At 38.4% G+C, this 17,531-nt stretch overlaps 1 protein-coding gene across 3 annotated transcripts in view; it reads left to right on the plus strand.

The window, feature by feature from the left end:
* The window catches only part of Plcb1 (phospholipase C beta 1), a 680,822-nt gene that overhangs the window by 417,336 nt on the left and 245,955 nt on the right, over positions 1-17,531 (plus strand). For all 3 annotated transcript variants that reach the window (XM_031372013.1, XM_031372014.1, XM_031372015.1), the window contains exon 4: positions 13,978-14,115. In XM_031372013.1, coding sequence (XP_031227873.1) covers positions 13,978-14,115 — 138 coding nt within the window. The remainder of the gene's footprint in view (positions 1-13,977; positions 14,116-17,531) is intronic.

Raw genomic sequence — 17,531 nt, forward strand, 5'->3', positions numbered from 1 at the left:
TTCACCTTTGAAAAGTATGTGATTGAATGGTTTTAGCATGTTCAGTGTTTTAATACACATTTATATAATCTATAACTGTAGAATGTTTTTATTTCTCTAAAATGAAACTTCATGCAAAAGCGGCCACCTTCTTTTCTCTCTAGCAACTACTTAACTTACAGTCTCTAGAATTACAATTTTAATCTAATAATGATAGTACATGCTGGTAATCCAAACACTTGGGAGGGAGAGGTAGGAGGATCAAGAATTAAAGGCTATTCTTGGCTACATGGTAAGGTTGAGGTCAGTCTATAAGAGACATCCTTAAAAGAAAGAAAAACTGACTAGGAAAACTAAAATTTTCATGTAAATGGGATCATGCCACTTATGGTCTTTCATATTTGGTTACCATTACAGAGCATGCTGTAGTTCTCCATGGTAGCAGGTTTCAGTGTTTCATGGCTTTGATTGCATATTGCATTTTGGTTACTATTTATCAGTGGATGAAGATTTGAATTGTTTCACTTTTTATTTCTTTATTTACATTGGAGACAAGATATTTCACTCTATGCAGACTGTGTAGTCCAGGTTAGCTTCAAACTCTGGGTAATCCACTAGGCTGGGAAGGGTAAGACATATGTCTAGCTGCTGCAACCTTAGGCTGATTGTCATAAAGAGCCTGTTTGCCGGGCGGTGTTGGTGCACGCCTTTAATCCCAGCACTTAGGAGGCAGAGGAAGGCAGATTTCTGAGTTCGGGGCCAGCCTGGTCTACAGAGTGAGTTCTAGGACAGCCAGGGCTATACAGAGAAACCCTGTCTCGAAAGTACAAAAAAAAAAAGAGCCTGGTTGCTGCATTTCATGGAAAAGTGTTATTAGCACATAACACGGGTCTATTTCTTGTGGATATATGCCGAGGAATGAAGCTGCCTGGTCATGTGGGTGATACCTTTACCATTTCAAGAATTTCCCACTCTTATGAAGGCCACAGCGCTTCCCCTTTACTTCCCACTAGCATTGTATTTGACAGGCCTCTTCTCAGACACAGTGGGCAAGTACTTTTTCCAATTTTATTGGTTTTCTGTTTCTTGATGGAGCTATGGCTCTGCAATGTATTTCTCTATTTCTGGTTGGTTGGTTGTTGTTTTTATTTTTTGTTTCAAACCTGGAGATTCTCATACTCATGGTTTACTACTGGACTCTCTTGCCAGTCTACTGTGTTTACAACTAAGAAAATTGAATTTACTACTTGGCTGCTTTATCTCTTAGATTGTAAAAAAAAAAAAAAATTGGATGCCTAGTTAAAGGCCTCAAAGTTTTGTATTTGCAGAGATAATGAAAGTCTTTACAGTTTCAGGTTTTACTTTAGATTCATTGCACATTGTGAGTGAAATTTTTGTATATAGTGTGAAGTAGGAATTCAACTTTATTGTGAATTTTAACTTAATGAAATATATTTTAATATATTTAAACTGAAAATAAGTGTGAAATCAAGAGTAAGCTAAACTAATTTTACTTTAATTTATCATTATTGTTGTTTATGAAAGGCAAGACTGAAACAGGAGTAGGAGAGGTGCACCTATGTACATTTGGGCACCAAGCTCATTCTGAATGTAAGTTTCTAATTTAATGGAGAAGCCCCTGTGTTATAAAGCTCCCAAAGCATACACCTGAGAAACTAGAACGCTATAGCATTGGTTGTCATTTTATATAAGTTTTACTTATCGAATACAAGAAATAATTGCTATGGCTTTCATAATGCTAGGCACAGGTGTTATTAGAAGTTTACAATTTAAAATAAATTAATGTCTTTAACAAAACTTAGAAAGTTTCCCACTTTTACATTAACTTTCCATCGCTGAGAAATACCGGAGGTACCCAGTTTTCACAATGTAAGAAGATACAAGGTTACTGTTACTTATGGCCTACGAGGCTGACTTGACCCATTAGCTCTGATGCTTGGGGACTGTGGTAAGGCAGTAAATCCTGGGACCAGGGGTGATGTTTATCTGATAGCTGTCAGGAAGACTAGAGAGATAGGGACAAGCCACCGACTCCCTTCAAAGGCACTTTCTGGGTGACATGACTTCCTTTTCCTTGGCTACACCTCTTAAAAAGTCCCCTGCTCCAAACACCACAATCTGAGAGGCACCCTTAGAGAAATGGATCATTGGGGTGCATTCTAGGCCCTAACTACAGCTACAGGCATTATGTTTAAATGCATGAAGTTGGCTAATCAGAGTAGATGATTATTTTTAAAATGGAGGACCCTCTAGTTCACCTTTAATTGAAAAGAAAAAGAAAAAGAAAAAGCATGAAGCCAGGTATGCTGGTGTATGTTTGTAATCCCAGCACTGGGGAAACAGACAAACTGATTCAGGATGTCAAGGCCACATACAGTGTCGGATACAAGCTTGGAATTATATAAGGCCCCATCAAGTAAACCAATGAAAATTTTGAGTTTCTTAATTCTAAACCAATGAGCCCACCTGTGTTTTACATTTTGAACTCATAAAAACAAATCCTTCAACAGGCCTAGAGTTATCAGGAGAGATGGTAATGGTAATTTTTGTTTTGCCAATATATTTTATGGAGTTCAATGGCTCGTGCGGACAAGCATGTTGATGACTATGGGTGCTCTGGTTATACTGCAGTCGTATCTCAAAGCCACTGTCTCCTAAGCAGTGCTCTCACCTCAAGCTCTTTCTGTTGAAAACATATCAGCTTTGTTTTCTCACCTTGTCAACTCCCATCAACACAATTATGCAGCTGCTGTATGTGTATTCAAAAAGCACTGAAGCAGTTAGACTCGTGCCTTTGCTTCTGTTAGCAGATCCTTAGAACCTTAAGGTATGATTGTTGAATGAATGAAGAAAAGTTCAGATGGAGCAGGTGAGAGGAGTGTGCTTATTGTATTTGTAGAGCTCCAGAGCTCACTTGTGAGTCAGTTCTTATAGTGAAGGGCACCTCAATGACCATTCAAATTTTTCTTGAAATTCTGTAATGTGAAACTCAAAAGTAGGACCAGCAAGATAGCTCATCAACTAAAGTTTTTAGCTGGCAGAAGTCTAGCAACCCAGGTTTGAGCCTTGGAACCCAGGTATAGGTGGATAGAGAGAGCCTGCTCCATAGAGCTGTCCTCTGACCTCTTCCTGCACAATGTAGCATGCATGTGTGCACACACACACATGCTCACACACACACACACACACACAGACAGTATGCACACACAAACACACACAAGGTAATAACAAATGTATATAAACCACCAAAGTGAGTTTGGAAGAAGATGGCTCTCAAGGCCTTACTTTGCCTCTTCACTGGGTGGGTAAGGTTGTGGGAAATGACAGCTAGTTCCTTCCTCTTAAAGGATTCCTTTAAGACTTTCAGATTTCACCTTCTCCTGGCCTATATGGCTAGGTCCTAAGTCACTTGTCTCCTATGGCCCTAGTGTATATCCAAGGCTTCTGGCCAGAAGACCTGGTACCCCCTGGCTTCTATATCACAGAGGCAATCGATGTAATATGTTCTGAAGATGTTCTGCACACTGTGAATCTGTAACTCTGAAGCTTACCAGGTCCTTCTGATGTACTGACTGATTCGCCAACACACATCACCATTTGAAATTCCCTGCCTGCCTTGTACTTTCGTGGGCTCAAAGATTTCTCATCTACCAAACCAGCATTAATTTTGCTTGTACCATTTATGATACAGCTTAAAATTCTTCATAAGTATAACATACAATGCCATCACATACATTTAACTTTTTTTGTTTCACATGATTGTGCATATTGCATTGAATGTTTGAGAAATTTGCAAAGCGCTGGATTTGAGAATATCTAATTCTGAAGTAAGTCAGTGATTTATAGTTCTTTTGTTATAAGTATAGAAGAAACTGATGTATTATATTTTGAAGGTGCTTTTGTAGTTCTACATCACTATGCAAAACCACCTACGTAAAACACAATAGCCTTAGAAATCAATGTTTGTAATAAAGTAGCTTATTTCTGAAATGTCCCTCTTCAATTCTGAATACAATGCACAAAAGCCTTTAACATCTATCATTTGTGGAGTCTTACCCAAAATGTGTCACTTCTCTCTGAGTTCATTAGACACTATTCTTTACATGGTCATACTTCATTAGGCTTTCTCCAGTAGTCATGTTTTGATAAATATAAAATGGTTTTAGCTGAAGAATCAGGGGAGGGAAATGTGAAGTAAAAATAGAATGGCCTGAAACCCATAAAACAGAAAAAGATAGAACAAACCTATGTAACATTTCTACTCTGCAGGCGTCATTTCCTGTGTTTAGAAACCTATTTCTCAAACTGAAATGTGGGGCTTTGTAGTCTTTTCAAACTGGACTTACATCCTGAATGTTGCTCCCAAACTCTTCAGACTCAAAGAGTTTCAAGAATTTGAACTAAGGATCATAGCCTTTACCTCGCAAAGCCTGGATTCCTCCTGGTGTCACTGTCACTCCTAACAACACCACCAACATCTTGGTTGAGCAGTTTAGAACCTCAGTACTTCAGGTACCACCATCTTTTCTGCACCAGTACTGATGCCAATGTAGAGTCGTGCTGCTTTGTCTTAGTGAGCTCTCACATCTTTCCATCTATACCACTGTATCCCTGGTCTAAGCTACTAGTGTCTGCTATTACAATGCTGCACATGAGGTGGATATGGCAGTGTGTGACTTTGTAATTCCAAAATTCAGGAGTCAGAGTTTGGGGGTTCAAGGACCATCTGGCCTATATAAAAAATTACAGACCAACCTGAGCTACATAGGGATGACCTATTTCAGGACACCAAAATAAATAAATATAAAGGTAAGTATTAGATACATATTCTCCTTTCAGTCTGAACCGACATTTTAGCAAATGGTATCCTAGGTTTCCCCAGCTTCGAACTATTCAGTGGCATTTTGCTTAGAATGCCTTCATAAGAATAGATTCTACCTCACTCACACTGTGGCACCCAATTTATCTCTCCTGCTTTACTCTATCCATCCTTTACCCCTAGATTTTAATCTTTTCAAACTTGATATCAAAGGGAGGAACGATTGGCATATTATTCCCACCCTAGTCTATAATGCTCCTGACTACAACTACTTTATCTGTTAACAAAATTCAATTAATCAAAATGCCTCTAGGGAGTCCAGGCTTGGTGGCACATATCTTTAATTCTGGAATTCAGGAGGCAAATGCAGGTGCATTGCAATGAGTCCCAGGCTATCCTGGTCTACATAGTGAGTTTCAGGCCACTCAGGACTACATATGCAACTCTGCTTCAAAAGAAAGAAGAGAAACAAAAGAGAAAGAAACAAAGAAAGGAAGAAAGAAAGAAAGAAAGAAAGAAAGAAAGAAAGAAAGAAAGAAAGGAAGGAAGGAAGGAAGGAAGGAAGGAAGGAAGGAAGGAAGGAAGGAAGGAAGATAGAAAAAAGAAAGAAAGGAGAAAGGAAGAAAGAGAAAAAGAAAAACTGTCGCTAGGCAGTCTCCTCAATTTCATTACCATTGTTAGACAGCTGAAGTATAGTCTCTTATATTTAGCTAGGAGACTCTTTGATTTTTGTTTTGTCTTTTTAGTTGTCTTTTGGTATTTGAGGACAGAGTCTCTGTACATAACCCAAGCTGGTCTCAAAATAGCCATCTTCCTGCCTTTGCCTGTAAGTGCTTGGATCTAAAGGGTTTGTTTTTGTTTTGTTTTGTTTTTAAATATCCATTTCCTCACTAGATTGTAAGTATCACCAAGGTGAAGCTATCTGGTTTTATTCATTATTATAGCTCTATCCACTAGCACAGTGCCGAGTAAACGGCAGAGGCTTGATGAACATTTGTTCAGTGAGTGAGTGCTGACTGCACTGCACTGGGGCATAGAAGGAGGTCCCTAGAGAAACACATCCCTTCATGGGGAGAAAGTGGTGGTTCTACTTTGGATTGAGATGCTCTAATTACGTTCCCTTTACATTAGATTAGTTCTAACTCTACTGGAATGGGGCCCAGAGAGCTGGTTCTGCCCAATGGAACCATTCTGGAGAGTGCTCAGTGGGGTCCTCTTACAAAGTTCAGAGCATGCAACCACAATCTGTGACAAGAAGTCAATCTCAGGCAGTCTTCATCAAGCAAACAGAAAAATAGGCACCTGGAGATTCAAGGCACTGTGTTCAATTCCAGGCCAGTCCTCGTTCTTAATAACAGAGAGTTTCACTTCTTTATCTTTTGCAGGCCTCCTCTGAGTACAAGAAGTAAAATGTCAGAGTCACAATTGGCTAGTTCACAATAGGCAATTGTTAGATGTTTGCAAAAGCTCTGTTTGTTAACGCTAGATGTTATTATAAATTGAATACTATAAACTTGCAACCAGATAAATTATATTTAAAATAATGCCGCTAATAAATATTCAAAATATATCACTTTTTAATTATTTTATTAAATATTATTATGATTACCTGTCATCTTGGGGTTTGTTGTCCCTCTTACAGATGTACAGTTAAATAGCATGTAATAATGGCCTGATGACGAGTGACTAAAAGAGTACTAATGTCTTTAGTTCAGCCATGTCATTGGGTAGCTTGAGATTGCCTCTTTCTCTTGTGGGCATCACAAAGTGTTACCCCAGAGCTGTGTGGGGTTTTAACTTGTTAGCTTGTTTGAATTTTGTGTTTTGAATGTTTGGTGTTTTGCTTGATTTTGGTTTCTGAGAGTCTATTGTTAAGCAGTTGCTAGCAAACCCCAGGAAGGCTTTCATTCCCTGCCCAGTACAATCCAATTTTGTACTTAATTGTTGAAATTACCCAGCAATACTACAGAAACACCAGAGTGGAGTCAAACTGTGAACCTCTCTCAGTCTTGTAAACTATATTTGTACTAAACTGCATCCCATATAAGGGTATTGAGCTGAAGTAATTGAAACAAAAGGAGAACAGATGCAATCTAAGGTACAGCCATTTCTGAACGACCTAAGTTAGTCCTTGTCATGGTTTAACTCTATAGCATATATTTAGATAATCCAATAAGTAAGATAAGCAATGGAAATTTTTCAGGCAATCATTGACAAATAGGATGATTAGAATTCTCTGGATATGAAAGCAGATAACATTATGTCTCATTTCAAAATACTCCAGACCAGGCCTTGAATGTCATCTTCTCAGGAAGACACAAGAACATTTGGCTTCCGGCCTTGCAATAGATTAACAAAATATCCTGGCAAAATTATTGATGAGAGGGAGAAAAGGTTCCTGAGAAGATAGGAAGAGGAAAGAAAGAGAAGAACCTGTATAAACACAGTGGAGATGTGAAAATAACTGCACAGACAGCTCATCAGTTACAGCAACAAGGAAAACGTACAGACTTGACCTGACTAAGAAGGTCCTGGGATCTGTACTGTATTGGGCCATATTTTGGTAAAATTAAGAATGTTTCATGCTTCTTAAACTCTTTTCTGTTCCCTGTGCAGAATTGTGCTGAGAAAGCTGGCAATGACTTTACAGCATGGAGACATCATTAGCCCTTGGGTCTCATTGAATAGACCCAATCACAGAACTTTAGAGATGTTTTTTCCTTGTTGGAATTGGAGGTCTTAGAGATTACAACTCTGGTCTACATGCATAAAGTGCTCTGACAAATAGCTAAAAGGAATGTTGAAGATAGCTTCCTGCAGCCAGTGAAAAGCACACACATAAAATGGCATAGTTAAGCCAGGATTTATGTAGGTGTTGGTAGTTATTCCTTGTGAAAGTAGATATCAAATCTCATCAAGACTTAGAATTGTGAAGAATTTTATATCCCTAAGATTCTAAAGGATTAACATCCTATTGCTCTTTATGTATTATCAAAGATAGTTTATATATATATATATATATATATATATATATATATATATATAATATCTTGGTTAATAGAAAAAAGGCATAAGTAAAACTAAAGAAAAAATGAAAGTCAAAATTTATTTAATTTTTAAATACAGATGTAGAAGCTTCAGCCAATATGTGCATCTTCTCAGACACTCACAGTCAAATCCCCATTCAATCCATATTCCTTCAGTTATCTGTAGGGAATTGATAGGAAAACCTCTCTCTTAGCTCCTAAAAGCATTTAGTTTTAATGAGAACAAAAAAGATAAGTAGTAGCTAGCATTTATTTCACTATTTTTCATGATAGTATTCATGTCACTTGAATGCATGCACATGAGTGTACACACACACACACACACACACACATACACACACACATACACACTCATACACTTAACTTTAATTCTTCAAAGACATGGGATCCACTATACTTTCCAGCTTCAGTTCACTCACTGTGCTGATGCTGTACATAGCAATCATTGTCCTTAGTATCTAAATCATGTGGGAGCTAAGTTGAAGCTCAGAAACCATGTTGCTTCATTTTTACAACCAGTTGAATGAAGGAGCTGATAATTGAGAAGTTCTAGAAATGGTTTGTCTTTCAGCTCTCTAGGAAATGCTTCCCATGAGAGAGCAAATTAAGAGAAAGATTGAATTCAAGCGCATGATTTTAAAATACAATCATCACTTTATATATGAACCACAAATGCTAATGAATACTTTGACTGACAAGTCAGACAGCAAAATGTTCTGGTTGTTATGAGGTGAAATTATTCCATGGGGCATCATTCTGGTTTTTATTTTCAAGCTATGATTTTTCTTCTCCTCCACTGCTTTCTTATCAGCTCATTTATTTACTCTAACATCATCTTAAATGGAATATTGCTATCAGCCCCAATTCACAGATGAGAAAACCAAGGCATGGGGTGGTTAACAAAACTTTATAAAGCTTTAAATAGTAGAGCCGTACTGCACAAGAGGGAGTATAGAATCTGATACCTCCCCCACTGCATGACAGACAGAAACCATCAAAAGATTCAGATAAGGTCCCAAGGGATCATATCCAATTGCCACTCTCACAGGAAATTGACACAATAACACAGGGATTCTGGGTTTCCATTCCTGCCCTAGAGTCAAAAACATATCTGTGAATACATCTGAATCGGACGGAAACAATGGTCACCCTCCTGAAGCCCTACCTGATCCTATGAGTCAAAGCTAATGATGAATTGCCTACAGTTGAGATCAGACAATGACCAGCAGGGCCAGACACTGCACAGGCTTGCAGATTTCAGTCACCACCTCCTCTGTAGACTTGCCAACCTCTCTGCCATTTCAACCCTGGGGATTCAAACCTAAAGCTTTCCAAATGCTAAACAAAAGGTGCCCCATGGAAGTGCATACCCAGTCTTTTTTTAAAAAAGAAAAGTCTCTTTAACTTACCCATACATGTTTGAACTTGTGATCCTCCTGTTTCAGCTTCTGTAGTAGGTAGGATTACAGCATGAGCCACTGGGCCCATTTTGGCATTGGCCAGTCAAGAACATTCTATTGAAGTTTAAATCTCTCATCTGCACGAAGGAACTGGGAGGAACTGTAAGTGTTTTTTCAAAATAAACTGCTCTTTTGCTGTTGGCTGTCCACAGCCTGACTTAGTGTGGGTTAGAGTTGCAGCTCTAATCTAGCTGAGACAGATATCCTCACTGGAAACCCTTCCAAGTACTCCCAGTCTGCTATTGTAAGTTCAGTAAACCAAGTCCAGTAGCAATGGGTCAGTACAGTCTTAGTGTGTGTGTGTATATATGGACAGGTTGATTTCAAAACAAAGAGAACACTTGTTATTAAAGAATTGTCAGTCCTTTCAAGTGTGTTCTCATGTTCTAGAAGCTTCCTTGGCAATGTACCATGAAGAAAGACAGATGTTTCTGCAAAATAGATAAACAAAATGGGAATGAAAGACAAAAATGACCAATAAAACAAATCAAACCAATCAACCAAACAAAATCATACCCGTCAGAGAGATGAGCAAACTCATAGAAATATTGGTGTATGCTTTAACCAAACCACGTGAACACTGGAATTTACCAAGTAGACTGGCTTCCCTGCGGGTTCATGGAAAAGGTGATGTATTTCACCCTCTGTATAGGGGCCTTAAGCATCAAGGAACCCAGAATTCCTATCTGCTGTGTGCATAGCCTTCCTCCTCCATCCTATGCATTTTCATGATGTTCTATAGCAGTTTTGCTGGCAGGGGTGGATAAATGGGTCAGAGGTTGAGAATATGTGTTCCTCTTGCAGAGAACAAGTTTAATTCCCAGCACCTACATGGTAGGTCACAACTCTTTACAACTAGTTTCAGGGAATCTGATGGACTCTTGTGATCTTTGAGCGCACTGGGCATGGCTGTATATGCTGTTTTATTTTTCTGCCATTTGAACCATTCACAGGATTTTTATACCAATCTCATTTAACCATATCAAGGAATATGCCTTTCTATTTACAATTATTACACTGAGTATTGATCAAAAGACCTTCACATTTCTAACTTTTCTCATGAATGATAGATAACCATAATATAGATTGAGAACATTGAATTAAGTTCTAAGAATAGAATTGTCTTCATATAAGAAGTATTGAATAAACTTAAAATCGTATAAACACATATTTCATGATGATAAAAAAACAACTGAGAACAGTAGTTTTCTCTGCATCAGACAAAACAGTTTCTTTTTCTGAAAGCCTAGCATACAGATAAAATAACTTTTCCTTAAAAGTCAGATTTACTAGTAAAGCTCTACACTGGCATTTATTATTTTTAATGATTGATTTATTTTTATTTTAAATGCATTGGTGTTTTGCCTGCATGTATGCCTGTGTGAGGGTGTCAGATCCCCTGGAACTGGAGTTACAGACAGTTGTAAGCTGCCATGGGGATGCTGGAAATTGAACCCAGGTCCTCTGCTGTTAATCCAGAACCATCTCTCCAGCACCAGCATTTAGTATTCATAAAAGCAAAATAAACAAAACAAACTTATGTGTAAATTTTTATTTGTCCCTGATATTCTGAATTATATAATTACTTAATCGGGGCATACTTGAGCTCACCTTTCTTTGGTGTAAAACAGTTTTTACTTTGCTTAGGGACCAGTTACCAAGGAATGGTAGTAACTACCTGATCTCACCCAATGCAAAACTCTCCGTTCTTTGAGTAAGCACGGACTAATTTAACCATGAGTCCTGATGATTGAGAGAAAGTGGACTCACTTATCCAGACCACTTCTGCTTCCTAACTCTTATGGGAAGAGAGATAACCCAGGAGTTGAATGAAAACTGCCAGGGTTCATAGTCGCTCTGATTAGCTCCAATTGTAGAGACACAGAAAGAATATTCTCTTGGAAAGTAAGCCCTGAAGCTGAATGATGCGAGATTCCAGGCTCACCTCAGCTCTTAGTTTTCCCTCTGTTATATTGTTTAAGACTCTTGGAAATGCTAGAGTCTTTGCAGACTTTAGGGATAGTTTGTTCTCAAAAGCAGCTATAGTCCATGTATTGGCATCTTGAAGTGCTTCAGAAACTGGGCAGTGAGTCCCCTGAGAACCTTTCAAGAATTTTGAGACTCATAAAAAGTTGCTTGGGAGGAAAACCTTAGGGCACAAAGTAATTCGCAGACCAACTATTACAGGGCTTTGTCCTTGTTACAATTTTGATTCTGCATGTTTGTTTTTAGAATAAGACCACTCCTTTTCCAAAAGTGTAGACCTCTATGCTCACTGAATTCTTTGCGTCTTTGAGGTTCTCATCTGTGAAGCTGGTGTAGGTGGTGTTCCTGGGTTATTTCTTTGTACAATCTGGTGGTCTGAGGCCACTGGAGACAGCCTGTGGTGCTAGAAGAGATCCATCTCTTTATCAGCATACACCTCAGAAGTGCCTATGCTGAAAAATGATCCACACTTGAGACGTTATAGTATTAGTATGACAAGATTAAAAGCAGCAATGGTATAAGAGAAATTAAAATAAAGCTTAAAATATTACACTCTAAAATAAAAAAAAATGGACATTAGAAATCAACTTTCTTGTTAGATATTTTAATTCATTTCTCATTTTGTATTCTGAACTATATGCTTTTAAACTATTAGCATTTCTATTAGGAAAATAGGTCTCCAATCCAGTTTTTCTCCTAGTTTATGTTCAAAAATCATTTAAAAATTTATATTAGAAAGAACAGTTCCCATATACTCACCAATACCCAGGTTCCATTGTCAATTCTCTTTCATCCATTTGCCTGCTTTATCAACCTAAGCCCAGATACCAACTCTAATTACATAAAGGCCAAGGGACTTTTAATGTGTGTATGTCATCTGCCATTAGTAGTAAAACATTCAAGTATACTATGGTTCATTCTTGATGACTGTATCTTGCAGTAATATTGTTACAGCAGATAGAATCCTAGAAATCCTGTGAACATCATTTAGGCACCCCTTTGGAAGCCTCTACATGCCTCTAGTTCCCCTGTTTCAATGATACAGCACATGCTTGCTGATTCCCTTTTCATCTTCTGTTGATTCTACAATGCTGAAATCTCCCACATTGTTTGAGTCTATAACTCTCCTTTTATGGATTATAGAAGTGATGCTTTGAGGGAAACTGCTCATCTTTCCAGGAGGCTTCACTTGGCTTCATAAGCTCTTGCCTTATTAGTGGAATTGAATCCTCAGCTCTACAGGGCAAGGTTGATCTCACCATCCATAGCTTTCGTGAAAGTGCATCTCTTCCTGCAGCCACACAAGAGAAAGTTTTATTAAGTGAAGGGAAAGTTAAAGAAACTGAGTGAGTGACTTAGCTGGAAAAGTTTTGCTTGTTTATATTTTTTTATTTTTAATTCATTTATAAAAATCCACAGAAGAAGGCAAGAATAAGCAGCTCAGTAATCTGGCCCTGTTGGCCTGGCGTTTCACTAAATAAATAGAAATGCAACCCTGGTCCTTGCTCAGAAGCTGGCAACAAATTTGCTAAGTGATTGATTTGATGCTAATTTTCTGCATGGACTGAAAAGTCCTACAGGGCCTGTCCTGTGGGAAGGAAATAAATTCAGCCAAGTTGACTAAGCCCTATTTTCAGTTTTATTTTGAGTTCTATGAGTCTGGAAACTTCCCTTTCCCAGAAAAAAAAAAAAAACACAGCAAAAACCAAAAAACTACATCTCCAAGGAATTGTTACTTGTAGTGTTCCCAAAGAATGTAGTTTGCTCAGAAAATATAGCAGGCATCCCCTATGTCCAAGTCCCAGAACATACTTAGTGAGGGACTTAAACTGTCATATGCAAAGCTCATGCTAGCACCCTGTCTTTTTATATCTGTTCTCACTGTGGAGGGTCACAGCAAGAAGCTTGGCCATATTTCTGCCCCAGGTAATTTTCTGAGATAGTTACAAATCCTGGAACCAATCAGCTTATAGTGACAATGGGCTCAGCTCAGCTCATGTGTTAGGGTTCCAGTCTATGACTGCTCTTGTCCATATCTAGTGGGTGAACAGCACATCTCACAAAAGCAGACACATAGCAAAACCCATGACCTGGAAGAGCTAAAGGAGAGGAAGCAGAGAGGTATAGGGCTTAATATCACCTTCTCAGGGATGCCCTCAGTGATCAGAAGACTCCAATAAGACTCCATTCTACTCCCTAACTTTTGCACCATTTACCAATAGTAGCAACACATATGCTTTTAGGGGCAATTTAATTGTTTAGACTGTAGCAGGAATGAGCATTTTTATTCCATAAGAATGTCATCTGTTTGTTTGTTTATTTTAACATGTCTATGAATGGAGGAGAAAAATAAGATCTCTTATTTCAATGTATAGCTCATTAGATGATTGGAAGTAATAGAAGAAGAATTCTGACACATAAACATGTGTTGCAGGATGGCAGGATGGTAGAAAGAGCATGTCACTGAAAATCACAGGTCTTGACCTGGGAAATTTCCACCCTTCAATCCCCATAGCTCTGAGCTCTCCAGTCACTGTAGAATGGAAGACTTCCACTCATACAAATTTACACTGAAAAAGGCAGTTCTAGTTCTAGTTCATTTAAAGCTATGCTACCACGTTAGAATCTTTCCTTATATTCTACTCTTTTGACATTTCTTATTCAGGACCCCAAGTTACGTGAACTTCTGGATGTTGGGAACATTGGACACTTGGAACAGCGCATGATAACTGTGGTATATGGACCAGACCTGGTGAACATCTCCCACTTAAATCTTGTGGCTTTTCAAGAGGAAGTGGCCAAGGTATGGTAGATGGGGACCCCGATGCTGTCATCTTCATCTGATCTCTGGTGGTATTGTTTAATACATGTGAAAGATTTTCAATTTGTTTAACATTTAGATTGAGTTAAACTGCCATCTGAAAATAATTTAGTTGATAAGTATTCATGTATTTAAGACAGCTTTCAATAATATCATCTATGTTCAATAACCGAGACTGTTTTCATTAGGCATAGGGAATTAGGTAAAATTCCTTTGCATAGCAAAATGTAGGTAAAACCACATTTCATTTCACCTGCTGAGCGTTCTCACTTTGGTGTTGGCACCATTTCCAACTCCATTTTCATTTCTAATTCTGTCTTGAGAGTACTCAACATTAACAGTGTAACTATTTCCCCTGCACACATCATAGATTACTAGCAGTCATATAGTAGTTATTTAGTTAGTATATGAAATAAAAAATAATTTTAAATTAAATTTTTAATAGTAAATAAATATTCAGCTGTAGACTAGAAAGGTGATTTTAAAATGGGTTTTCCCATAGTAATTAATTACTATTCTACTTAAAAAGTGGACATTCCAGATGTACACAGAATGAGCCAGAATATAGCGACAATTTAGCAGAAAAGAAGCTGTAAATTCTTGAGTGTGATATTTCCTTTAAAGTAGTGGTTCTCAACCTCCCTAATGCTGTGACCCTTTAATACAGTTCCTCAAGCTGTAGTGAACCCCAACCATACAATTACTTTGTTGCTACCTCATAACTATAATTTTCCTACTCTTCTGAATTGTAATGTAAATATCTGATATGTAGGGTACCTGATATGTGACCCCAAAGGGGGTCTAGAGGGTCTACTGTTCTAGAATGAGCATTTGGAAGGGATTGAAATGAACACACTGTAAAGAAGGGCTCCCACGTCCATCCATGTTCATACTTTGTTTTACAGAACTTTCCATTTCCTTCAAGAATTAAAAGCATGAATCTAGGCATACTTATGGGTCTGCAAACCATTGTGTGCCCTCACAGAGCATGCATATTAAGATCAAAACTACATGGTCACTCCTGATGAGGGTGAGTTGTCAGTGCCTGTGGTCTATAATTGTCTGGATTTTGGTGTCGTGACAACTGTATGATTTATAACTGAATCTGTTAGCTTGCCCTGTCATCTGTTAGTGGCTTTTGGCAGGGGTTTATTTCTGACCATTTCTGTAATACCAGCTTTGGTTCTTACAACAGAATGAATGAAATGCCAACCAGACATAATACTCTGGGGTGTTGGAAGCTACATTTTCCATGTATGTTAAATCCTAATCTGTTTTCTCTATGTAACAACAAAGTATAATTTACACTTGGAGAGAATACAGTGTGGAGAACTCTGCCCTGTTGGCATTATACTTGCCTTCTCTTCCTCCCTGTTTCAGAATCCTGTTATTAACTTACTAGGTTGTTTAACTGCATAGATGACTGGAAGTAAACAAATGCCAAGCATTTGTATGATGTCATAAAAATTTCTCTCCCCCAAAACACCCATATTCCTCTTTATGAAATAACTGATCTTGATATTTCATAAATATCAATATGTTTCTAATTAAGATGTCCAATAAATGTTACTTGCAGGTAGGTCTTTATTGAGATTGAATATAGACGTACTATGTTGCACATCAATCTGTATATCTTCTGTTTCTTTAAGCTTTTGTGAAGTTATATTTTTCTCAATGTTGAATTTTGTCCTCTCTGTGGTTCCCACACACCAATTTTCCTTAGATTTTAATTTCTAGGCCCATCATGGTTCCTGTCATTATGGTATCTACAGTTGTTCTTTCAGTTACTTGATGCGTTATCTGGGTACAACTATCTATAGAATCACCCAAACCTAGTGAAAGTGCACAGGCAGAGATACAAATTTTCAAATGCATTGTCCTTCAAAAGCATATATTTCATATTTCTGGCTGTTAACATTTTCTCAGTTTATCACACTGTATATATAAACTTAGGTGTTTTGGGACACACTAGCCCTGAAGAAAAGGATGTGTCATTGAATGGAAAAAAAAATGAAAGAAAGGAAAAGGAAAGGGCTTGACTGCTCCTAGGTATTGTGGAAGAGAAAGTTTACTGTAGATAAAAAGGAAGAGCGTAGCCCAGAGGCAGAGCTATCTGGGTGAATCCAGAGTGGACATGAGCCTGAGCAACGTGAGGAGAGGGGAAAGAGAGGAACTAAGTGTAGGAGCTAAGAGAGAGAGTAAAAGGTAAAAAGGAGCAGATAACCAAGATGCTTAGCTTACCTATGGAAAAGCCTCTGGGGGAAGGGCCTGACATCCATTCCCCGTAACAGGCAGGGACTGAGGGATGTTGGGAGAACCTGGTGGCTAGGTCCACTGTGATATGTTAAATAGGCTCCTCAGCTATTTGATTCAGAGTTTGAGACTTAATGGTCATGATGTCGGATGCACAGTGGAACCCGGTGTCCCCTGAACATTGAATTCTAGCAGAAGACTTTGTTTACAAGTAGACAACAGCTCATGCCATTATTCCATATGTATCTGCAGGGTGGGAGTCTTTCCTGTGCCAGACACAATTCCAGTATTCGGGCTTTGGTGATGAGCATGTCTGTTTCTTCTGGTATGCTAGAAAAAATTGCCAGCTAACTCCCAGCAAGACATGCCTTAGGTCAGATAAAGTCGTGTCCAGAAGAATAAAGCAGGAGGCCTGAAAAGGTAAAAGGAGAAGGAGGAATTTGTCTCTTAATACGTCAGCCAGGGCAGGTCAATCTCTGAAGAAACCTGTGCACTTGAAACACTAGGATAGAAATAATTCCAAACTTGCTGAACTTAGTACTTTTCTTATTTGTTTATTTGTTTTTGAGACAGGGTTATACTGTATGTGCCAGCCTGACTTCAAACCTTGAATTGTATGCACAGTCCAGGCTGACCTCAGACTTGCAGTCATCCTGTCTCAGCCTTAGATGTACTGGAGCTCAAGTTGTGTGCCACTATGTGTGGGTGAAACTGAATTTTAAATGTAATTCTTAAGAAAGGACAGATATACAAAGGAAACTGTCTTGTAACTTCCCTCTGTGGTTGGACTAAAAACAGTGTCTCTTACAGTTAAAAAACAGTCATATCCTCCTGACATAGCCTGATTTGCCAGCCTTCCTGTTCCCGAACAATCAGCTTCCCTCTAGGGGTTTAATGTCTGAGAAATAGGAATGTAAGTCATGCCATTCTCTACACATCCCTGCTTTCCAAAAGGCCAGTGGCCACGCTATTCGCTATCACTTGGCACTCCAGGACCTTATCTTACCTCCCTGAGATGCCAGGCCACTCTGCAGAGCTTCAGGACAGATGGTGAATGTCTTGGTTCTTTAGGATCTTCACTTTAACTCCATTGACTCCTTTGTACAATCTACTGAAAGATTGGGGCATACACTAAGTAAATGAAA

The sequence above is a fragment of the Mastomys coucha genome, unplaced genomic scaffold (genome assembly GCF_008632895.1).
Source record: "Mastomys coucha isolate ucsf_1 unplaced genomic scaffold, UCSF_Mcou_1 pScaffold15, whole genome shotgun sequence".
Lineage (NCBI taxonomy): Eukaryota > Metazoa > Chordata > Mammalia > Rodentia > Muridae > Mastomys > Mastomys coucha.